Source organism: Ostrea edulis, chromosome 6 (assembly GCF_947568905.1).
Source record: "Ostrea edulis chromosome 6, xbOstEdul1.1, whole genome shotgun sequence".
NCBI lineage: Eukaryota > Metazoa > Mollusca > Bivalvia > Ostreida > Ostreidae > Ostrea > Ostrea edulis.
Genome location: NC_079169.1, coordinates 17,760,455 through 17,785,670, shown reverse-complemented (window position 1 = coordinate 17,785,670; position 25,216 = coordinate 17,760,455). Strand labels below are relative to the sequence as shown.

The window sequence follows — 25,216 nt, the reverse complement described above, 5'->3', positions numbered from 1 at the left end:
TGTTCAACGAACTGTATTTCCGGGGGGGGGGGGGGGGGGATGCAACTGCAGATATGAATGTTATCCCCGTGCTAGATCGGTTGCAAAATTACGACTACTTTAAACAAGACTTGACTACAGCGATGCATAAATTCGCCAATCGGAACTCCTCGAATGTCTCGCGCACTCGACATAGATCTCGGATGTAATACGATGGCATCCATGAGCGAATTTGATGCATTGCTGTGACGTCACAATTGACAATGCATCAAATTCGCTCATGGATGCCATCGTATTACATCCGAGATCTATGTCGAGTGCGCGAGACATTCGAGGAGTTCCGATTGATAAATTCGCCTATAGGTGGCGATAAACCGGAAACATGATGACGAAAGCAAAATCCAACTGGCGGCAATAAGCGCTTAAGTTACGCTTAGCGCTTAAAAAGGACTTCCAGTGATTTATTTCATAATGTTTTATGTGGCCGAGTGGTTAGAGCATTGCGCTCAAAATCACACGGCCTCTCACCTCTGTCGGCGCGGGTTCCAATCCCGCTCGCGCCGGTAAGTCAGAAAGTTTCCCAATTTACTTTCGGAAGGTCAGTGGTCTCTTCCCAGGTACATTGTATCTGGGTTCTCTCTTCCCAGAAACTGGGCGCCACCATATAACTGAAAAATTGTTGAGTGTGGCAGAAAACATCCAAACAAACAAACAAACACAATGTTTTGTGTGGTTTGATCAAATCACAGCGAAACGTGGACTCTAGAGTATCTTATTTACAAACGAAATACCTTTTTTATCATTCCGGGATAAATCAAATTTCCCATAAAGTACCGGAGAGCTTGTATCACTTTCGATGGTGAAACATACTTCATAACAGGTGTTTTAATTTACGAGCCATTTTGAAAATACAAATTTAGTGTAATGAGCTACCCTAAAATTGTAAAATAGATTTACTATATGTACCTTTGCCACGAACCTGAGTGGAAGGCTCAAGTGAGCTTTTCAGATCAAAATTTGTCCGTTGTCAGTCGTCGGTGTCGTCGTTGTAAACTTTTCACATTTTCGACTTCTTCTCAAGAACCGCTGGTCCAATTTCAACCAAACTTGCCACAAAGCATCCTTGGGTGAGGGGCTTTCAAGTTTGTTCAAATGAGGTGCCATGTCCGTTTCAAAGGGGAGATAATCATAAAAATGCAAAAATAGGATGGGTCATATAAAAATCTTCTCAAGAACCACTGGGCCAGAAAAGCTGAAATATACATGAAAGCTTCCTGATATAATGCAGTTTCAAGTTTGTTCAAATCATGGCCCCCGGGGGTTGGATGGGGCCACAATAGGGGATCAATGTTTTACATACTAATATATAGGATAAATCTTTAAAAATCTTTTTCTCAAGAACCACTGAGCCAGAAAAGCTAATATTTACATGAAAGCTTCCTGACATAATGCAGATTCAAGTTTGCTCAAATCAGTATATTCCTTATAGAGAAGTTGTGAGGCGTAGACTACATCCTGAATGTAGGCTATGCCTGTCCCCTTTTCTAAAAAGAATATTATTTATAATAGTGTAGCGTTCTTGTTTTGAATTGATGATGCCTTAAAAATAATTCCAAATTTTGCTATCTTTTGCATATATTATATAATCATAATTGAAACACGTGTTTTTGCATTTTCACATTTTCTCGTAAGTGAACGTATTCACTCAAAAAGGTCTCCCAGTTTATTAAATGCATTATTCACGTACAAGTGTGTACCTGAGTATGAAACGAAGCGAATTAATTAATGATATATTCGTAAATAATAATAATATCAAACAATTTTGCAAAGAAAGCATGCCATTCTTCTGTTCCGCTTTCCTCGTCGCTATCAGACACGCGCGACGTCCTCGAAATACACGACCCAGTCACGAACGCCCAGCACGGGTTTCTGTTAGTGCCTTCCGTATGCTAAATCACAACTACATGTAGCAGTGACTAGAACACACCAACCTACAACTCGCAAGTAATGGTTATCTTCTAGCATCCGAGTAATATTCACATTATCAAATAGATGGGCGGTCCTTCTGTCACGAGTGAGAGAAGGACCGCCCATCTCTTTGATAATGTGAATTTTACGAGGATGCTAGAAGATAACCGACTTGTCACATACTTCAAAAGCTTCTCATTTTACATTTATTGAACCATACATTCAATACAATGGTAGATTGCCATATACCATCGTCGGACGATGCATGGGATATTGTGTATATAAAATTTAATACGCTTTACCCGTAAAACAGCAAAACTAACTTAACGAAAATTGATTATCCCTGTCAGTATCAATCACATATTGGTGGCTTCATAAATGATTTTTCAGGAATTTAATTATGTACATGTATTTGTACAAATGTTTTAAGAAAACATGTATACCACAAATATTAAAGTAGGAAAAGGGTTAAAGACTTGCATTAGCAAACTCTTTATAAAATGAGAGAGAGACAAAAACGGTCACAGGTATGTGTATACACAATCTAATTAAAATTAGATGTTAGATCCGCTCACATACTCGCTGCACTAAGTGTAGCGAGTATGTGAGCGGATCTAACATCAAATTTTAATTAGATTGGTGTATACATGTACATGTATTTTTTTTACATAACACTTCTCGTCTGTTTCAACGCCCCAGACATAGATCGGCGCACGCTTTACCCGTGAAACAGCAAAAGTAACTTCACGAAAACTGAATTATCCCTGTCTTGTTTCTATTGTGTAAATCTGATGTTAGTACCGTCCATGCGATATCAAGGGGGGGGGGGGGGGGGGGGGGGGGGGGGGGGGGGAAAGCTCGTTTTATCACATATGCGGTAACAAAACCCTATTGATGATAACCAGACACAATACCTGAACAACAAAATAAAATCACTGTAAATATGTGACAAAACACGAGATCACCTTAACTAGTATGCACTTACGTACTATTACAGTAGTGATGATGACCTTGAGTTAAATGCACACGTGATGAATAATAAGGTAGTATTAATCAGGCACGCATCCTCCAGTGTGTTGGGGGAGGGAGGGGGTGGAAGAAGAGTTGATGGAAGTTGACAGTTTTAAGTCTTGACAAGAAAAAGACCGCCCACTGTGTTTAACCCGATCTTAAAAATCCACGGGGGGGGGGGGGGGGGGGAGGGGGGGTTGTTCGGTTGGAGTCTATACCTATAAGTGCCTTTAAAACATTGTTGTGACGTCAGTTCTTTGTCATGACAGTACTTTATTTTTCATACTGTACTGAACATAGTCCAGTATTATTAAGAGCAGGCCAATATTATGAGAAATACTGGACTGACAGTAAAAACCAGGAACAAAGACCACTCTTCGTTGTGCGAGAAAACATATTTATTATTCATCAAATACAATATTCAAGGCGTGAAATATTCCAGTAAATTATACGAAATGAGTGTTTCATGTATAATCCGATTTTACCGTATATGAAATCGTTTAAGCACCACAGTTATAAATCCATGTCACAATCATTCATTTAAACACATGCACATTAAAATCGCAAATTCACTGTTACATCCCCGGCAGTGATGTTAATAATTTTTCTGATCCATAGGAAACACTTTCATTGAGGCACCCGCAAACAAGACTACCCTCAAATCCACGTGTTTTTCACATGTGTGTAAACAGCCGGAGTGCACCTCAGGAAGTAGCCTCAGCTACCAACAGCAAATAGTTCCTTTGTATACACTTGATTATTTCTACAAATTACACAAAATTTCCTAATCAGGGGTACAAAAATTAAGAGAAAAGAAGAAGAGGAAATGAGAAAAATCACGCAAGGAAAAAAAATATTTCTTTAAACTACAATTGACTAAGTTCATTTTGATTGGACAATTACCGGTGTGATACCAATATCTACTATATAGCAATTTTTCCGGGGGGATCTACTATGGGGGAAAGGCTGCTATACAACACCGGTTTAGTATTTGTCAGTAACAGTGGATATGTGTTTATTGGTGGGGATCGGGTATATAAATGCGTGGTTTATTTTATGTATCGATCAAAAGGTATTTTGTCAAAGTTTCCTGTCCATAGTAAAAAATATACCTGTATATTTAATGTCCGCGAGTTTTTAAGAAAATGAATGTAACAAAGCGAACCTTACGACGCAACTTGAATATACGCTCTTTAAACATGAAGGAGGATGCAGACAATACTCGTGTAAGACTAAAGAAGGACATTACAGACAAGACTCTTGTAATACTATAGGGTGACATTACAGACAAGACTCTTATAATACTATAGGGGGACAATACAGACAAGATTCTTGTAAGACAATATGGGGACAATACAGACAAGACTCTCGAAAGACTGAGGGACAATACAGACAAGACTCTTGTAAGACTAGGGGACAATACAGACAAAACTCTTGTAAGACTATAGAGAGACAATACAGACAAGATTCTTGTAAGACTATATGGGGACAATACAGACAAGACACTTGTAAGACTATATGGGGACAATACAGACAAGATTCTTGTAGACTATATGGGGACAATACAGACAAGACTCTTGAAAGACTGAGGGACAATACAGACAAGACTCTTGTAAGACTAGGGGACAATACAGACAAGACTCTTGTAAGACTATAGGGGGACAATACAGACAAGACTCTTGTAAGACTATAGGGGGACAGTGCAGACAAGACTCTTGTAAGACTATAGGGGGACAGTGCAGACAAGACTCTTGTAAGATTATAGGGGGGCAATACAGACAAGACTCTTGTAAGACTATAGGGGGACAATACAGACAAGACTCTTGTAAGACTATAGGGGGACAATACAGACAAGACTCTTGTAAGACTAGGGGACAATACAGACAAGACTCTTGTAAGACTAGGGGACAATGCAGACAAGACTCTTGTAAGACTATAGGGGGACAATACAGACAAGACTCTTGTAAGATTATAGGGGACAATACAGACAAGATTCTTGTAAGACTATATGGGGACAATACAGACAAGACTCTTGAAAGACTGAGGGACAATACAGACAAGACTCTTGTAAGACTAGGGGACAATACTGTACAGACAAGATTCTTGTAAGACTATAGGGGGACAATACAGACAATATTCTTGTAAGACTGAGGGACAATACAGACAAGACTCTTGTAAGACTAGGGGACACTACAGACAAGACTCTTGTAAGACTGTGGGACAATACAGACAATACTCTTCTAAGAGTATAGGGAGACAATGCTGAGAAGACTCTTGCTGAAGAATTCAAACACTAGCAGGTCACAGCATGATGATTATGTAGTAAATTGGGGCTGGTATGAGACAGGAGGATGATTATTTTAATATCTCAAAAAGAGTGGGGGGGGGGGATAAGGATGTCTTTCATTTTCACACGTACAACACATACTAATTCCCAGTGATTTTATTCTAATGCTAACGGCGTTTTCCTCAAAATTGAAAAATCTAAATAATTTTGTCCACTTTTAATGTTTGTTAAAACGTAACAAAGAAACAATGCAATGAACACAAATGAAGACTTAATAGCCGGTGTTATATAATAGTATATGGACATTTTTTTTAATTTTAAAAATACATATAAAGTTTTGTAGCTTAATGAGGGTGGATTTTCTTTTGATAGATAACAAATTCCTAAGAAAAGTACACATGTCCGATATTAAGGTAATAAACGTGTTTGTGCGTTAACTCTTTAAAGCCCTCAGTTCAGTTCAGAAATTTTTTATTGGAAGGTATTTAGATAACCATTGTTCTGTTTCACTTGTCGATACACATCACTATTTTCTATTGTCTAATAATCAAATCACTTCTAAATGTGTTGGGATTTCTGGCTCATGGAATTATGTACAACTTGTCTATGATCAACTAAACCTGGAAATGGACATTTTTAATGTTGTTTTCTTATCACTTTTTTTAACAGGTTATTTTCAACAGGCTTTTTCGGCAGGTATATATCTACACTTTGTTTTCTTATGTTTCATGGCTTTATAACACAAACCAGGCATTAACTCGCTATTATTCCTCATCAACGATTCTACTTTTATTAAACCTATTACCTGAAATCTCTTGAAGATTGTGGAACAAGTACGCTGGGATATGGAACGACGACCACCGCGCAAACACCATCTAATGTAGCAGGTACTCTCTCTCTCTCTCTCTCTCTCTCTCTCTCTCTCTCTCTCTCGTGTAATAGGACACATGTTATATTTTTCATAAACGAAATAAAACTAATAATAGTGTACAATGCGACATTTCGATATACATGTATTTTTATATTTTACTCTTTTATGCACGAGATAGGATATATTTAACATTATTTATTTGTGGTACAACAGAGGCGGATCCAGTAATTTTTGAAGGGGGGGGGAGAGTCTACAATTTATTTTAGTTTTGAAAGGGGTATTCCACCCTCGAAATACGTTATGTTTACCCTTTTAACAAACTTTTCTGATGGTAGGGTGGTGGGGATCCAACCCCGGACGCCCTCTGGATCTGCCACTGTGCATGACCTTCAAAAGGAACTCGTTCAGTTTTATCTACGTATATTTTTTCAGCAAAGACAATATTTATCCAGGATGGATACTACCAATTTGGTTGTTGTGGTGTGGTGAAGAAATGGACCTTTGTGGTTAAAAGTGCCGGGACGATCAAATTCCAGGTCTGGCGCTACAGTACAACCTACACCGTGGTGGGAGAAAACACGTTCACGGTCCCGTGTAAGACATACTGACAATAAGATCAATTCTCTTGTTCAACAGTATTTAATTGTTGAACTAATATTAGTCATGCAATATTTAAACAAAATATGGGTCGATTGAAATACATTGTTCTGTCATAGATTTGATTCTCTCTCTCTCTCTCTCTCTCTCTCTCTCTCTCTCTCTCTCTTTCGTCGACTAAGATTTGTAGAAGAGAATACACACATATACATGTGTTATTCTAAAGGCAAAAAAGTACTGTGTTAGGTATAGCTATAGGGATACCTATAAAAGTTTATCTAATAAACTCTCTTTCGAATTATGAGAAAAAGGTTTCTGAGAGAGAGAGAGAGAGAGAGAGAGAGAGAGAGAGAGAGAGAGAATTATAGTAAGGACATGTCCTCACACCACTTGTCCTCACTAAGCTAATATTTGTATCTACATCTTTCACATGCTGTAGGTCACATTTATGAGGATGTATAATTGTGAGGACATTTATTCTGTCCTCACATCTTCTGTCCATTGGTTGAAATTTGCCTCACTTTACCCCCCCCCCTCTCTCTCTCTCTCTCTCTCTCTCTCTCTCTCTCTCTCTCTCTGTATTTTAGGAAATGGAAAGTTTAGGGGGACTTTAATAATATTCTTTGTTCAATAACATTCCAACAAACACTTATAAAGATAAAACTGACGACCCCCGTGCCATCTATACAATGTATATGTCACTGACGACCCCCGTGTCATCTATACAATGTATATGTCACTGACGACCCCCGTGTCATCTATACAATGTATATTTCACTGACGACCCCCGTGTCATCTATACAATGTATATGTCACTGACGACCCCCGTGTCATCTATACAATGTATATTTCACTGACGACCCCCGTGTCATCTATACAATGTATATTTCACTGACGACCCCCGTGTCATCTATACAATGTATATTTCACTGACGACCCCTGTGGCATCTATACAATGTATATTTCATTGACGACCCCCGTGTCATATATACAATGTATATTTCACTGACGACCCCCGTGTCATCTATACAATGTATATTTCACTGACGACCCCCGTGGCATCTATACAATGTATATATTTCACTGACGACCCCCGTGTCATCTATACAATGTATATATTTCACTGACGACCCCCGGGTCATCTATACAATGTATATTTCACTGACGACCCCCTTGTCATCTATACAATGTATATTTCACTGACGACCCCCGTGTCATCTATACAATGTATATTTCACTGACGACCCCCGTGTCATCTATACAATGTATATTTCACTGACGACCCCTGTGGCATCTATACAATGTATATATTTCACTGACGACCCCCGTGTCATCTATACAATGTATATATTTCACTGACGACCCCCGTGTCATCTATACAATGTATATATTTCACTGACGACCCCCGTGTCATCTATACAATGTATATATTTCACTGACGACCCCCGTGTCATCTATACAATGTATATTTCACTGACGACCCCCGTGTCATCTATACAATTAATAAAACTGAGGACCCCTGTGGCAGCTATACAATGTATATATTTCACTGACGACCCCTGTGTCATCTATACAATGCATATATTTCACTGACGACCCCCGTGTCATCTATACAATTAATAAAACTGAGGACCCCCGTGTCATCTATACAATGTATACATGTATTTCACTTCCTGTACAGCTATGTCTATTCTGTCTATTCTACACATAAATACTATCAGTAATACACGAGTACGTATTTGGATTGTTTCTCAGCTGGAGCGGTGAATGAAGTGATAGAGTTTGAGGTCCCGAATTCAGAGAGGATCACGGTGAAGAACAGCGACTACTTTGGGTGGTAAGGCAAGTTTGTGTCGTGCCAGGGCTCAACGCTATTGTTTCTTTGGGTGGTAAGGCAAGCTTGCGTCGTTTCAGGGTTCAACGCTATTGTTTCAATTTAACTTAATGTTGCTTGACTATGGAACAGAGTAAACTAAAGGGGTCTTAAATTTACTGGATGGATTGATTGATTGAGTATTGGATGAAGATAAAGATTTAAGGATTATTACAGAAAACAAAATGATATATATGATTAAAAAATTATTATTGTTATTTTCAATTACATACTCCGTATATGGATTTTAAAATTCTGTATTTCACTTCTACAGGCAAGGAGATTACATTGCGTACAGCGACAGTAACAACCTCTACCCAGACAGTATTAAGATCCGGGGCGGCGTGTATAATGTAGGAGACACGTTTAATTTTCAGGGTGTCGGTGTCACATCCAACAACAGGGCGTACGCCGTCACGGCCACGACGGAAAACAGTTGGTGTTTATCATGCATTCATCTCATCTCCCCGAACAGATTACAATTTAAATCTCTAAATAAAAGAAATTTTATGATCAGTACAACAGACACTATCTAGCATTTATTATTGATAAGAAAATGATGTAATCCCCCAAACCCATTTCAAATGCGTGACGGTTCGTAACTAATGTTTTCTTGCTATTTTGTAAAGAAAAATATAGATAAATTAGATTTATAATTTTTCAGTCTTTCAATTTTTAAACTGCAAAAACCCGGATATATCGGGCCATTCTCTGCTTCTCTGTTTCAATCGGTGAAATGTCTTACATAGCGAGCTTTACCGTCATTTGAAAATTAAACGATTTTCTGTATCCAAATTAAGACGGGTGGTGAAAAGAATTTTTTAAATGTTTTGTGTGAAGATATAACAATTTTGTTCCTAAATTCTACGTACGTGTCAAAACTTGGGCGAATATAGTTTGCATGAATTTCCGACATAATATTAGTCTCACGATGTCTGATTACATGGATAACTTTCATAAAACGAAAATATAATGCCGTGTACGATATTGTTGAAATATTCATAAATATTTATGACCAGGTCGATCTTAAGATTTTTGGTTCTGTAAAGTTGAAAATATCTGTAACATACCAGACCACAGTAGGAAGTTACCAGAATTTGAGATCAACTTTGCATACTCATATCCATGTATTTCCCTGCTTATTTCTCTGAATTGTTTTAGGTGAAAGTCCATACTTCTTCAACCTTGCACAGACGGTACATATTTATGACCACGTGGCTTCCGGTACAACGATCTTCACAGTGTCCGCTAACGATGACGACTACGATTACGCGGGTGTTACATTATCACTCCCGACGTCATCTTCCTACTTCACCATTACCGGAAGTGAGCATTAAATTAGTCTTTATCAAAGCAAAAATGTAAAGTATAGCCTTTCAAATTTCAGACATCATTTGATCTCGACAAATCTAAGTAAGAGAGTTGGCTTTTTCAGTTGAATAAGTTTGTATTTCATTAATTCCTTTAATCTGGTATGAACCATCAATAGCTTTTCTATTTATTTCGAAAAGACCAAATGATTCAAATTCTTTTAGCGACTGTACAAACGTCTGCGTCCATCAGCAGTTTGACCGGCTCTACACAGGCCCTCTCTATCAAGGCGGAGGACTCGTGTGGCAAAAGTACCACCTCAACACTTAGTATCGTTATCAAAAATCAGGTATCTAATGTCAGGTGGAATGTTACAGTTGGTATTGTAAAGTTAAAATATCTAACGTCATATGAAAATAACTTTGAGTAGTATATATACATAATTGATTCTATCGGATGAGTGAAAGGTGAAGATAACGAACATTGATCAAACTCATAAATCCCATAAGCAATACAAAACAGAGAGTTGGGCAAACATGGACCCCTGGACATGCCAGACGTGGGATTAACTGTCTAGGAGTAGTAAGCATTCTCTATCGATCGGTCACAGCCGCCGTAATCCCTGTGTCTTGATCAGGTAAACGGAGTAATCCGTAGTCAAAAACAGTGTGCTAAGAACGGCCTATCAATCTGTATGAAACACGTCAGACAGCATTTGACCCAATGATAGGTTGTATTGGCAAACTAGATCATTATAACGACCATATAATTTGCGAAAGACTTTAACGATTCCTACCATATTCGGAATCTAAATTTCGCTTCTCTTTGAATTACATATTATGTACATGCACAGAGGCTAAGCCCGTTTGGGCCCGAACTCTGATACCATGAATAGCCTCTGTGTGTACATGTTGTTTGTGTTGGTTGTATGCTGTGATACTATAAAAGTTTGTTTGTGTTGGTTGTATGCTGATTGATGTCCCATTTTAGAACGTGTCACTCGTACAGAGAATTCTCTAGCTGAAAGTAAAGCACCATAAAGCCTGACCAATGTTTCACTCTCAAGGTCGTAACAGTGAGGGTTCATTATGGTGCCAACATAAATCTTAAGGTCATATCCGAAAACATCCGCGACTTTCATTTTTAATGCCAGGTTATTGGCTAAGGAATAGTCACTACATTTTTATGCCCCCGAGATCGAAGATCGGTGGACATATTGTTTTTGTCCTGTCTGTCATTCTGTCTGAAACTTTAACCTTGCTAATAACTTTTGAACAGTAAATGCTAGAGCTTTGATATTTTACATGAGGATTTCTTATGACAAGACCTTTCCGTGGGTACCAACATTTTTTACCCTGTGACCTTGACCTTGGAGTTTGACCTACTTTTTGAAAACTTTAACCTTGCTAATAACTTTTGAACAGTAAGTGCTAGAGCTTTGATATTTCACATGAGTATTCCTTGTGACAAGACCTTTCCGTTGGTACTAAACCTTTTGACCTTGACATTTGACCTACTTTTAAAAAATTGACATTGGTCATTACTTCTAAATGGTAAATATTAGAGCTTTCACATTGCACATGAACATTTCTTGTGACAAGATCTTTCTATTGGTACCAAGATATTTGTCCTTGTGACCATGACCATTATCGGGGGCATTTGTGTTTCACAAACACATCTTGTTGTACCTATGTTAAACGTCTTGGGTTTCACCAGGCGTTGTGATCGAGAATCGAACCTGACACTCCCCGATTGCCAAGTATGTAAATGTTTATGGTCGGTGATTTCAGGTACCAGTGATAACATCGCTACCAACATCGTACGAAGTACAAGAAACTCACACAGCCTCCACACTTATACACACCCTGGGGGTAACTGACGGAGAAACCATTAGTTGTACAGTGGCCAGTACTTCTCCCTCCGGGGGACCCTTTACCGCCAAAGAAATCACGGCAGGAACAGGAAGTAAAGGATCACAAAATACGTAGTCGATTTCGATACCAGTATGAAATGATTTTTCAACATTTTAAAAGTATTTTAAAATCTTTATATCTTGTTGACAGCTTATGGTGTCTACATCAACGCCAATCCAATGTTTGATTACGACACAACGAAACGTTATGACGTCAACATTCGCTGTAGCGATAGCAAGGCATACGACGAAGAACAGCTGATTATAATCATAAAAAAGAACGCCATACCCGACTTCACCAACCTACCAAGTAAAATATATATCATGTAGCTCACTACACTAAAGCAAATACTCTGTATGACACCACGTCACAAGATGGCGATTTAAATGTTTTGTGAAATTATTTGTATCGATCGACTTGTTTGTCTATCATCGTAGCTCAGTGGTTAAAGCATTGGGCTGGTGAACCACAGAGCTCGAGTTCAAATCCCCCAGAGTGTTTTGTTCATATGTGTTGAAATTTTTTTTTGTAAATCATGTTTTTATCTAAATTTGTATATTTTTTCGCCATTTTGGCATATATACTTATTGTATATCATCATATCTTTTATAATTAGATCAATTCGTTCTGATTTGAGAAACTATTTCTGGGTGTAGTGAGCCACCTTAAGGAAGAAAGAAAAGCATTTTTATCTATGCATTCGTTTCGATTGAAGAAACAAAGTATACCTTCATGGAGTTGTATCGCTCCGTTGTGCATCATTGGGTTTGCTTCTGATATATGAAGCCTTAAAGCAACAAATGAGGACAGTATGAAACAAGAAACGGGGAAAACTCCAACGTAATAAATATGGAAATGTATTAGAATTTATATGATGTAGCGATTTGTAGGACACGTCGAGAAAGACCAACAGTCCACGTCCAACAATGTCGTCCTTGACACAGTTTCGGTGACCGACACGGATGGTTTGACGTTTACCTACACATGTGATCCCGCCTCATGTCCAATTGATATAGCCAGCAGTGAGTATGTACAAAGTAGGCGTTACCAATTATACAACAATTGCGGTTATAGTGAAATTTCCATTTTCACCTTTTTAACCTTACAGATGGGAGAATTACATCCACCTCGGCCTTATCCACTGTTTTTACCCCTGGGTATGACGTCACGATTGCAGCGAATGATGGTCATACCATTGTTGGTGGGAAATTGTGGAGCATCCATATTAAAGGTTGCATATATATATATAGATGAAAAATTCCTTAATCAATATCATATTATCTAAGAATTCGCTTGATAGAGCTACTATAAATAGCTAAACATGTGTATTTTGTTATTGGTTTATTTTCGCCGCTTTCGTAAAACAGGAGAGTGTGTATCGCACTGCTGTTAAAAATGAAGTTCCTTTGTTTAGCTTATATTGAAACGCAAATATCGTGAAATTTAAACGTATTGGGGAAAGATGGAGTGAATAACAAAAATCAATCCTATCAATAACTTTAAAATATGACAATTCTATTTTCATTTATTTCTCGAGTCCCTTTTAATGATTTTATCAATCATCTTCTTCATACAGATATAAACGACAAGCCTCAATTCAGCAATGTTCATGGCAGTTTGGGAGTGTTTGGAGTGGAAGAAAATAGTCCTGTCAGTACCACTGTGTATGTATTGAGCGCTACAGACATCGACGCATCCGACACACTCTCGTATTCTTGGAGCAGTGCGCCGACCAGTGGACTATCGTATTTCACACTGGTGGCTGGTAGTAAGTAAACAAAGCTTGTTCATTAAATGTCATATAATATTTTATACCGGTATATTTAAATAGAAAAGGGTCATATATCATAGATAGTGACAAGAAAACTTCCCATTGTAGCTGGAGTGATAAAGACATCGACCGCCCTGGATTATGATACCATGGCTTCCAGTAGCTTTAAGTTTACCGTTCACGTGACAGACAGCAAAGACACCGCGACCGCCACATTGACAATCAACGTCATCAACATCAACGAAGCACCAAGCTTTGGTCATACGTCATACAGTGTCAATGGTGACGAAGGCACGGTAAGGATTTTCAAAAAGATGCCCTTGAAATAATGGACAGAACGAATACTGTCAAGCAGAGCTTAGTATCACATTTCAGAAAATATTTCATTTATTTTAGCATAATAAGGGTGTTAATTGCTCTAAATATGGCACGTGCGTTTTATCTAATTACGGTATCATTTTTGGTAGTGTAATTATGGATCAATAACAGTCTAGATTGTTCACTTTGTATTGTGGTGGTATACGATTATAAAATTAGACAATTATATTTTATATCTACTTTTGTAATATAAGTTTTTTTAAGTCAAGCTAAACGGTACTTTTTAAAGCAAGATATAGAATACAATAAATGGCAATGTTTTATTACTGACGAAACATTGCTTAATGTGAATATTCGGGTAGATGGAACTTATCGTTAAGACAAAATCTTGTTATACGGAATGTTTTTTTCTAATTTGCATGTAAAACAACTTTTAAAAAGGTATCGTCGACGAAAATACATTTGTATAGAAAATATAGCTAAATATGATACTAGATAGTCACGTGTTTGCCCGCCTCTCTGTTTTGTATTGCTTATAGGAGTTATGGGATTGATCATTGTTCGTTATCTTCGCCTTTCATGTAACATTCAAATGAATTCATTCCGTTAATTGTGTTATGCTATTTACAGAACTGAATAACACATTTGTTTTCACATACTAAGACTTTAAAGGGGAAGATAACTCCCCAAAAATTACATGATAAATGATAGGATTAATTATATGATTAAAATTTGTCGCACTATTATGTTGCTATACGGCCTAGATAAGATTCAGTACTAATTTGAAAACTTCCCGTCATCTACAGAAGCTGCCATGACGTGGAACTCTTTTGTATTCAAGACCACAAAACTCAATGCTTTTGACGTCACACCGTCTGTTCCGGTTTTGATAAGATTCTAATACCATCAAGATGTACACGTAGTAGATCTTGCTAATGAATAGGTTGATGCCTTCCTGTCAAGTTGTTAATTGCACTAATGCGAAGGGGATATGTGAAAAAAGTTTTTCGAAATTCCTGATCCAACCAAATCATCTGAAAAGAAAAGACTAATATGTAAACGGTGGATCCATCATTTACGTAATCACTATAAGGACAAGTTGAGGTTCGAGACATTTGTATGAAGAAATGTTTACCGTCTGCCTGGTCTGCGACTCGACTAAGCATCTTCTTTTCTCAATTTCTTCTTGCGAAAGAACGGGCTCAAATCAATACGGCTTCAAACTTAAGTGTTCGTGACTTGTCATGTTTACAATGCTACTTATGAAATAAACTGGAACTGACAATGTGACGTCATAAATTAAACTTCAATGGCCGCGCTCATAGCGGCGGGTTATTTAAAATACATGATATATTAATATTGATTTAATCGTTAAACAAGGATTGTTGTTGTTAAAAACTGTCATTTACGATTTCAATAAGCAATACTTTATTCATAAAGCAATAATATGGTTAGGGTTGCCTTTCCCTTTAAAAGTAAATTTTATTGCAATTTTAAGGCTGGTACAGAACTTTCTGCACCAGGCTTCGTGGTGACTGACCCAGACAGCGCGGATACTAAATTCTACACCATGGATTGCAGTGGGTACAACACTGGATTCTTTGAAATGGATTCATCCAACGGTAAAGTCTATTTAGGACGTGACTTTGACCGCGATGTCGGACATCCAGAAACTACTAACTGTAAGGTTACAGTTCGAGATGCGGGCGGACTAACGGCTACCACCAGCTTGACCATCACAATTGCTGACATAAACGACAACACGCCGACCTTCGAATCATCAGTGTTCACGTTTTACCTTGACCCTTATGACCCCGTCGGTACCCACGTTGGCAACGTGTCCTTGACAGCGACAGACAACGATATCACCGCTTCACTTAGCAGCGTGGTTTACACTGTAGACATGACGGCATTTGGTGAGCACATTTCTAAAACGGGTTGGCTTGATCTTAGCAAGATTCCCCAGTATATACACGGAGTAGTCTTGTTAGATAGTGTAAGTTAAAACATTGTATTCATCGCGTAAGATTTTCAAAAGGGTCACTCCGCTTCTTCTTAAAAGTATTCAAACTTAAGGCAAATAATATGACGATTCCTCAGTTGAATGTCACTCTAAAGATGTTGGACCTCGCAATCTACTTCATATCAAATTAAATACTTACGCAAAGGATAGGATGCGGATCTAAGAAGTTTTGATTTTAATTAGATCGTTGGATGTAGTGTTCTTCATCTTCATTCATTGAAATAATTGATTGCTCTCTATTTATGAATTATTTCACTTCCAGGTGATGCTTATTTTGCTGTGGATGCCGATGGGAATATAACTGTGAATAAAGATTTATCACCTCAGTTCTCTTCCATGGAAATCATTGATTTTAAACTGATAGCTAGGGACCTGGGAGGTTTGGCCGCAACCGCAACGGTATCAATCATATTTCCGGAGGTAATCTTTATATTATAATAGTTAAACGGTATCAATCATATTTCCGGAGGTAATCCTTAGGTTTGTATAGTTAAACGGTATCAATCATATTTCCGGAGGTAATCCTTATATTATAATAGTTTAACAGCATCAATCATATTTCCGGAGGTAATCTTTATATTATAATAGTTAAACGGTATCAATCATATTCCCGGAGGTAATCCTTAGGTTTGTATAGTTAAACGGTATCAATCATATTTCCGGAGGTAATCTTTATATTATAATAGTTAAGCGGTATCAATCATATTTCCGGAGGTAATCCATAGGATTATATAGTTACTTTTGTGTTGATTTATTAGAATAAAGATAAACACGCCACAGGACCCTGCAATAGATAACACTCTGTGATTTTTATTAGGTCACCTTAGTAAACTCGGGTGACCTATTGCATTTGGTTTTCGTCCGTCGTGTGTCGTGCGCCATGCGTTAACAATTGAACATTTTTAACTTCTTCTTAATAACTACCAGTCCAATTCTCTTCAAAGGACTAAGACCATGTTTATCAAAATTCGGCCTAACGTCCAAAGTGAATAATTTTTTGTTAGAAATATTCTCTAACATGTTCTTTTCCTATAATGTACTGGTTTTTATATGTAGAGTTCGTGAAAGAACACTATTTTTAGGTTTACATTACTAGTATAAATCCTATAATTTGCTCTACTTTGTAAGATTGCGTCATACAACGTCGCTATATATTATTAGAAGTGGTAACGTATTGTAAAACATAATTATGCAATGAGCTGTTTAATATATAATAAAATCTTGAAAAAGAAATTTTCTTTCAAAATACGCAATAAGGTTATTTTACTTATAGCCCGAATGGCACACCATATTTTTCAATCCTGCCTTCATTCGGCCATTTTCACACGCCGCGCCGTTAGCCTGTTTGTGCTGTTCGTGGAAGTTGCAGAGGATGTACTCATCGCATTTCAACGTAAGTTTTAGAAATATGAATATACTTCACCTCTACTCGTTAAACTGTATAACCAAATAGGTGTACCAATTGCTCTTAAAAATAATAAACAAGTCGCATGGAACGAATAGTATGGTGCGCCTGTGGTGTGTTGACAAACACATAATATTCACGCATTGGGCTGTTGGAAATCCCACAACAAATCTGTTAACTGTTGTCAACATATATTTATTGTTTATCTATTATAATTATATATTGTTAAGATTTAAAATTGTATGTATATCAGCTGATCAGAAAAATCAGCTGTTTCACGATCATGCCATTTTCAATTCCAAGTGCATGACCTTCTCGGGTCTATTTGAATTTTCTTACATGATGTTTGACTCACTTCACACTTTGAACTTTCCATGTATCATTGTATGGTCTAAAAAGTATTTGTATAGGTTAAAGAGACATATAATTGTATATAGATGTATATTTCCATAATGGTATATATGTCTCTGGGGTAACATGTAGGCCTGTGGGGGGTTATAGGTTGAATAATTTTCGAATGAGTATTCTACTATGTTTAAACTTAACTTAGTGATTATTTAGTAATCAAATAAAAGTTATATGATGAATCGATACATTTTTTCAATTTACTGTAAACAAAAACTGTTTCTGTGGTTTGGAATCTGTCTGGTATTAGTGCATAATAAATAACTTCATATTAGTCAATAAATATATTCTTGTTGTAGTGATGACATTTGCAAAATCTGTGAGAATAGAAAAAATTGTGTTAGGGTCAACAGAAATTTTTAATTAGGGTAGTCGGGAAAGTGGAAACCAATTAACATATATATATTTTGGCCTTACGCAGAAACATGGATTAGAAAAGTCGGAATGATTTTTACATTCAATAATTTTTAAATACTTAAAAGCACCATTAAGCCAGGAAAATCATAAGAACAGTTTGGTTTTATAATTTAAATATGCCTTATTTCAAGATAAATTGTAAACATGTCAAACTTAATTTCAACAATTACACTTACAACTTACATGCCTGCATTGGGATTAGATATAGAATCACTCAGAGAATGTTGAATTTCATGGGTACTACCATGATTTAAGCATATATTTTTTTGTTAGCTTATCTCCTTTATATTATTGAATATTAAATTTTTCCATACATCTACCACAAGAAAGAGCATGAAAGATAAAAATATTTTGTGAATTTGCTGATAATTGTGAAGTAAGATACATGTAATATATCAACATTAGCTACAACAAAAATTATTAGATGGGGAATCAAATTCAAATGAAATGTTTGTGTATATAATTATTTATGCAGAAATGTACATGTAACTAAACTGTCCTCTATTGTTTAGTTGGAGACATGTCAATCTCCCACCGAATACATAAATGTAATTTTTCTGAATTCTGTATCAATGAAAATACATGAGGGCATGAAAGTACAACTTTTATATGAATATTATAATACAGGGGTTCGTGTTTGCCCAACTATCTATTTTGTATTGCTTGTAGGAGTTATGAGATTGATCACTGTTTGTTATCTTCACCTTTCATTTATGATATAGTTTTGATAATGATATAATACTGGAGTAATTTGAATTTCAGGATGATATAATATGTACAGCAAAAATTGATGGCAAGGGTGACATGAATCAGATTGACAAGAATCCATATTCCTACTCATCAATGATAGTGGCATCAGTGACACATGCGGATAAGTGTTGGACATCACTGAAGGAATAGCTTCCTTGTTGTGCCTGCCAATAGCAAGGTACCAGATTATACAACAGTTATGTGGAAACAGATTCCCACAATAGGGGGACCAGATTGACACCTACATTGTACAGTATCAGGCAGTTATATCAGAACTGGAAAAACTGGATCCAAACAAGACTATATTGCTTGGAAGAAACATGTCGACTCTAAAGTTTAACCCTTATTAACCCATGGCACTTCTATGTCATTTGAAATATACCTGTGGAGGTTTTTAAAGTGGGTTTTTTTTTGGGGGGGGGGGGGGGGTTATTATTTGGAAGAATTCATATTTGATGATTCAAATGAAAATCTGCAGGTTGAATTATGAATGTCATAATGTACTTTTTGAATGATGAAAAGTGTAGAGTCAAAAGTTATCAAATTGTCAAAAACACTGGTCAGGTCTGAATTCATCATCTTGGACACCTTGCAGTTGAAATTATGATCTCTATGAAGAAATGCTGAAAATCTTGCAAAAGAGGAAATGACAATTTGGGTCCAAGGCACTTGCATATATGCATGAGAAGGTGTTCTATCCAGGCTTGAGGTCAATTACATAGCAATGTAACGCCTTACATTACCTAGAAAATTTCACATTACCATTACTCCTATTTTGAAATATAATGTATTACATTACTTGAGAGTGAATTTACATTACACATTTACATAACATACTGTCAGGTATTAAAGAAATGGCAGAAAAATTATTTCTGTATTATGATTTTTAATTATACATTAACATAAGAACACAAAATATTCAGCAATGTTAGGAAACATATCTATTAAGTTATTCATTGCATTTGATTGTCATCAATGTTTCAAATGCTTCAGTCAATCACTAATAAAATGAATTATTCTAAATCTTCGAAATATCATCAAATATTTGAAGTAGTGTAAATGTAATGAAAAATAATGTACAGTACAGTATGCATTACATTACCATTACTTGTAATGCAAAAATGGTCCATTACACCCCCATTACATTGAAACTGGTTGTCATTTAATTACCATTACCCCAGGCCTGGTTCTGTCGAGAGGTATTGAAATTCTCTGTAGAGACTTTGTCTCAGGAAGTGGCCGAGATTGATTGTGACAATTTTGTTGGATGTGAATTTACTGACACACATGTCTACACTTGCTACACAATATAGCATGTGGTGGTTTCAACAAGAAAGTTCTTACTCTGCAGGAAATGACGAATAGCTAATGGATTCACATTTTTTCTGACTTTTCTTCTGTACATTAGATGCATTGGAAAAACTTTCCTTTCCATTATCTTTTGCTGGTTCATTCTTTGAAATAAAATCAAGTCCGAAAATAAAGTATTTTGGTTTGGTTTTTTTCAATGAATTTTAAAAATGTAATCTGTAATCCTTGCATATTTCCTTGGTGTTCTGTGATTGTTATTTTTATTTGTATTCAGGTATAATTTCATCTTCAGTGTCTTGAAAGAAATTAATTTTTCAATAACGCCAAGAAAAATGTAGTTAACAGTATGAATTAAAAAAAAAATAAAATATTGACACGGGTAGGAATTGAACCCGGATCTCCCGATTGAAGGACGGGCTCTCTACCACTAAGCCACGACATCTATGACGTCACACCCTTAAAAATCTTTTATATGTTTACTTGCCCTAGTTAACGTTATACTTTCGATATATCGGCAATAGTTTTAGTTATATCAATGCATGTTCTATAAATTCTTTTCATTTTGATCTTAGTAATTCTGTTGGTGTCGTCTAAATAAAAACGTTCTATAGCATTGAAGGTCCGATTTGTCGGACAGCAGATTCGTTTGTTTACGCATCAAAATTCTATAGCTTTTGATAAAAACACCACATAGGGGTGTATTCTGCATGGAAATGATGTAGACTCCACATAAGTATGTTGTTTTAATTTTTCAAAGCAACATAATTAATAAAATACCCACAACTCTCACAAAAATAAATAATTCCGGATTGCTCTCGATTTAATTCAAAGTTGATATTCATCAACAGCACACCTTTCGATCCAAAAAATCGTTCGTGCAAAATTTATTTGTATTGATAGATTTTGATAGACTACAGTCAGTTTCTGGATCGAAGGTCGTGTTTTATAGGAATTATATGACTAAATTTGAAAAAAGTGGAGATTTCTGCAGAAAACCAGACCGATACCGGTTTTGTCTTGTATAGAATTCCACAAGCTGACGTTTTGGCGGGGAAATCTTGGCACGTCGCGATGGTATAAAGATTATATTATCAAATGATAACAATTTTATTTCAATTAATTCTGCTTTATTTTTTAACACACCACAGGGCCGATATAGCTAAACATGGTCTTAGTCCTTTGGTATGAAGCATCATTGGGACAAGGGGGCATAAATTGTTTTCAGGACTCCAGCACCCCTGGAGCCCTAGGGGTGGGGCATAAACTGCTCAAAATTGACAAATTTTCAAAATCTTCTTCTCAAGAACCACACACATGTAAGAAAAACTAAATGTATAATGATGTAGAACAGGAAGGCCTCTACCAAAATTGTAAATTTCATGATTCCCGGGATAGGGGACCTGACCCCGGAATGGGGCCAAATTTGTTATATAGTGTTTATGTGTAAACACTTAAATTACATCTTCTTTAATGCTATTGATACTAAATTGAAAGTAGATAAATATCTAGAAAGAACCGGTAGTCCTTTACCATAGTTGTAAATTTAATTATTCCAGGGGTAGGGGTTTTGGGATCAGGATGGGGCCAAAATGGTCAGTTATTAAGTGTGTGAACAATAAACATTTTTAATGTCTTCTTCATAACTATTATTCCAATTCTTTTCAAATTTGTTTAAGTATGAAACATATTTGGAATAAGGGGAACATAAATTGTAAATTTCAGGATTCCTGCACCCCTGGGGGCTTAGGGGTGGGGCAAAAATTGCCCAAAATTGACCAATTTTCAAAAATCTTCTCAAAACCGCACATGTCTAAGAAAAACTAAATGCATGGTGATGGAGAGCATGAAAGCCTCTACCACAATTGTAAATTCCATGATCCCCGGGGTAGGGGTTCTGACCCCAGGGTGGGGCCAAACTTGGTATAGTGTTTATGTGTAAAACACTTAAATAACATCTTCTTTAGTATGGTTGATAATATATTGACACTAAATGATCCCAGAGGTAGGAGTTTTGGTATCAGGGTGGGGCCAAAATGGTCAGTTATTAAATGTGTGAACAATAGACATTTTTAACTTCTTGATAACTAGCATTCCAATTCTTTTCAAATTTGGTATGAAGCATCTTTAGAACAAGGGGGCATAAATTGTAAATTCATGATACCCCTTCCCGGGGTAGGGGTTCTGATCCCAGGGCGGGACAGGCTTGGTATATAGTGCTAAATGTATAGAGCAGGGAGTCTTTTACCAAGATTGTAAATTTGATTTTCTCCAGAGTAAGGGTTCTGACCCTATGGTGGGGCCAAACTTAGTATATAGTATATATGTGTAAGTTTGTCGATACTGTATACAATCTAAATGCATACCTAGGAATAGCAGAAAATGATGTACAAAAAATGGGGAATTTCATAACCCAGGGCTATGACTTTAGGATGAGTCCAAATTAGTCATATCTTTTGATATTTTAATGTTAATACACCTATTATTTAAAGCCTTTCATCGGTGTATGCACTTTTGAAGTTTTAGGAACACATCTTGTGTTTATACTGTTGCTGAACATTAAAATTTAGCTTAGATATTCAGAACAGGAATTTTTTCTAGATTTCATAGCCCCTGGAAGTAGTGATACTTTTTCACTAGTATTCAGGTGACCGATAAGACCTGTGAACCTCTTGTTTGACTTTTAGTATATATAAAGCTGTATATATAAAGCAACTAGTCGAGTCTCTGTGTGTTTTCCTAGATCTGGTACAATAGAATGACCTTTTCACCTTGATCTTTTTGAATTTCTTGTACGCGCCGTGTGATTGGTTCGCAAAGACATTGTTTAGTCTCGGGATCATCCGATTGATCTCGGTATTATTCGCGGACCAATCACACAAGTTATAAATTCGTACTCTGTGACCTCCTTTTTGGCTGCCAGTGGAAGAGAAGAAGCCCTGTCTGATCAATGCACGCAAGATTGTGACATAAGATGGGTTTTGAGTTGAAGAAACTTGTTACATTTGTATATGACATCTCCGTGAACTGCCGCTCGCCAGAATTCCTTAGGTGATGCTGTATTTACTTGGAAAATGTGACCCGAACCGGGGACCCCCTGTTTGTTTACAAATTTTTGTTTCATACCTTGCGTATTTTATTATACCGGTAGAAGGCAAATCTCTAAAGCTTACAAAAAGCGTGAAACGATTACATAGATTGAAAGAGGGATTAGATAGACTGGGAATTCCCACATTTCAGAGCAATTATTCCCACGAAAAATTATCAAAGGGGGGGGGGGGGGGTCAGTAATATCCATATTTTAGGTGCCTGTGATTATAGCTATTTGTTAGGGACGATAAAAAGGACTGCGATATTTGCCTTGTATCGTGTCTGTAGACTTGTCTGTTGTTATAGATGAATAATAATAATAATTGGATTTATATAACACTTTTCCAGCGTATGCTTCTCAAAGCGCTTTACAATGCATTATTACCCTGGCAGACCTTATATCAATCCAGAACTTTTTCAGCCTCCTAGAAAGCATACAGTGCAAGCTGCCATTACAAGCGCTAGAACTACTGATATCCTACCCAGGTACCCCTATTACACTTCGGTGGATTGAGGAAATTCATGTAAAGTGTCTTTCCCAAGGACACAACGTCGGCCCTACCGCGGCCAGGACTCGAACCCACGACCTTTCGCTCGAGAGTCTGACGGCCTGATTACTGGGCCACTGACGCCACAACATTGATCGCGTCAATCCAGCAGTTAATTTCTAGCTGATCAGGAATCATGTATAGAAATTGAACATCCTATGATGTGAATGATTACAATTCGAGCAAAACTACGAATATATTGTTTACACTCTTGACTTTTTAGAGTATGAGGTTAATCTGACTCGGTAAAAGTTTGATAAATCTGTCACTTCTCACTATCGTTCTTCTCATCAGACGACAACAACTTCCACCACTACCACAGAACGCCCCTACGACTATTGGGAGGATCCTTTCAATGTCGTCTGGATGGAGTTCGGGTTCGCTGCACTAGCAGCCATGTTTGTCTTCACTGCCGTTATGTCCGTTTTGTACTGCCCGAGGGGTTCCAGCAGGGATGCTCTGTGAGTATGATAACTTTCCGAGAAGGACTTGTATTGAACATACAGTTACAGGCATGTTCACTCAATGATAAATGACACAGAGACTACAGTTGGCACGTCTCACCCGATACTTTTAATTCAATAATTAAACAAAAGCGCTAGCCTTCCGAAAGTAGGGACGACACAGAACCATTTTCACCAATAACATACTAAATTTTTAATGTATCAAGCTTCAACTCGGTCCAACATAGATCTTACATTTATACACCATACTCTAGATTACGTACCAGGGACATCAGGAAATCCGTAAATTAATATGTTGTGTATTCAAAGTTGCTTACGAAAAAACTTATTTGGATTGCTCACAAAATGTTTGACTAAAAGGTGCTGGCGATACTCTTAATGGCTATACTCCAAGCCCAAACATGAAAATCAGATCATCGAGAAAGATTGAATCTTTTTCATGGTTTGAATGAGTTGTAAAATTCATCAGCTATTATGTTACCTTTCGAGAACCTACTCTTTCTAGTGGAAAAATGAGTGAAATCATAATCTGCAATAGAACAAGTGACATACAAGTACGTCAGGCCCTGGTTAATTAGCTTAATTAGCTATAAAGTGATATACAAGTATGTCAGGCCCTGGTTAATTACCTATAAAGTGACATACAAGTACGTCAGGCCCTGGTTAATTAGCTTAATTAACTATAAAGGCTTAAGTTTTACTTAACTATCAGGCCCTGGTTAATTAACTATAAAGTGACATACAAGTACGTCAGGCCCTGATTAATTAGCTTAATTAGCTATAAATTGACATACAAGTACGTCAGGCCCTGATTAATTAGCTATAAAGTGACATACAAGTACGTCAGGCCCTGATTAATTAGCTTAATTAGCTATAAAGGCTACAGTTTTACTTAACTATCAGGCCC

General features: G+C 36.9%; 1 protein-coding gene and 1 long non-coding RNA gene across 2 annotated transcripts in view; both read left to right on the top strand.

Annotated features, from left to right (window-relative positions):
* The first annotated feature begins 5,780 nt into the window (after nucleotides 1-5,780).
* The window catches only part of LOC125683289 (protocadherin-like protein), a 20,354-nt gene continuing 918 nt past the window's right edge, over nucleotides 5,781-25,216 (top strand). Inside the window, exons 1-16 of the mRNA XM_048924312.2 lie at nucleotides 5,781-5,941; nucleotides 6,067-6,132; nucleotides 6,549-6,710; nucleotides 8,469-8,550; nucleotides 8,861-9,021; nucleotides 9,748-9,912; nucleotides 10,122-10,246; nucleotides 11,688-11,862; nucleotides 11,961-12,119; nucleotides 12,701-12,832; nucleotides 12,919-13,041; nucleotides 13,387-13,578; nucleotides 13,690-13,877; nucleotides 15,398-15,815; nucleotides 16,185-16,342; nucleotides 24,140-24,306. Coding sequence (XP_048780269.2) covers nucleotides 5,872-5,941; nucleotides 6,067-6,132; nucleotides 6,549-6,710; nucleotides 8,469-8,550; nucleotides 8,861-9,021; nucleotides 9,748-9,912; nucleotides 10,122-10,246; nucleotides 11,688-11,862; nucleotides 11,961-12,119; nucleotides 12,701-12,832; nucleotides 12,919-13,041; nucleotides 13,387-13,578; nucleotides 13,690-13,877; nucleotides 15,398-15,815; nucleotides 16,185-16,342; nucleotides 24,140-24,306 — 2,543 coding nt within the window. The 5' untranslated portion in view covers nucleotides 5,781-5,871. The remainder of the gene's footprint in view (nucleotides 5,942-6,066; nucleotides 6,133-6,548; nucleotides 6,711-8,468; nucleotides 8,551-8,860; nucleotides 9,022-9,747; nucleotides 9,913-10,121; nucleotides 10,247-11,687; nucleotides 11,863-11,960; nucleotides 12,120-12,700; nucleotides 12,833-12,918; nucleotides 13,042-13,386; nucleotides 13,579-13,689; nucleotides 13,878-15,397; nucleotides 15,816-16,184; nucleotides 16,343-24,139; nucleotides 24,307-25,216) is intronic.
* Nucleotides 16,871-20,383, top strand: LOC130047169 (uncharacterized). Its single transcript, XR_008796221.1, has 2 exons — nucleotides 16,871-17,315; nucleotides 18,912-20,383. It is a non-coding gene; the product is annotated as an uncharacterized LOC130047169 (long non-coding RNA).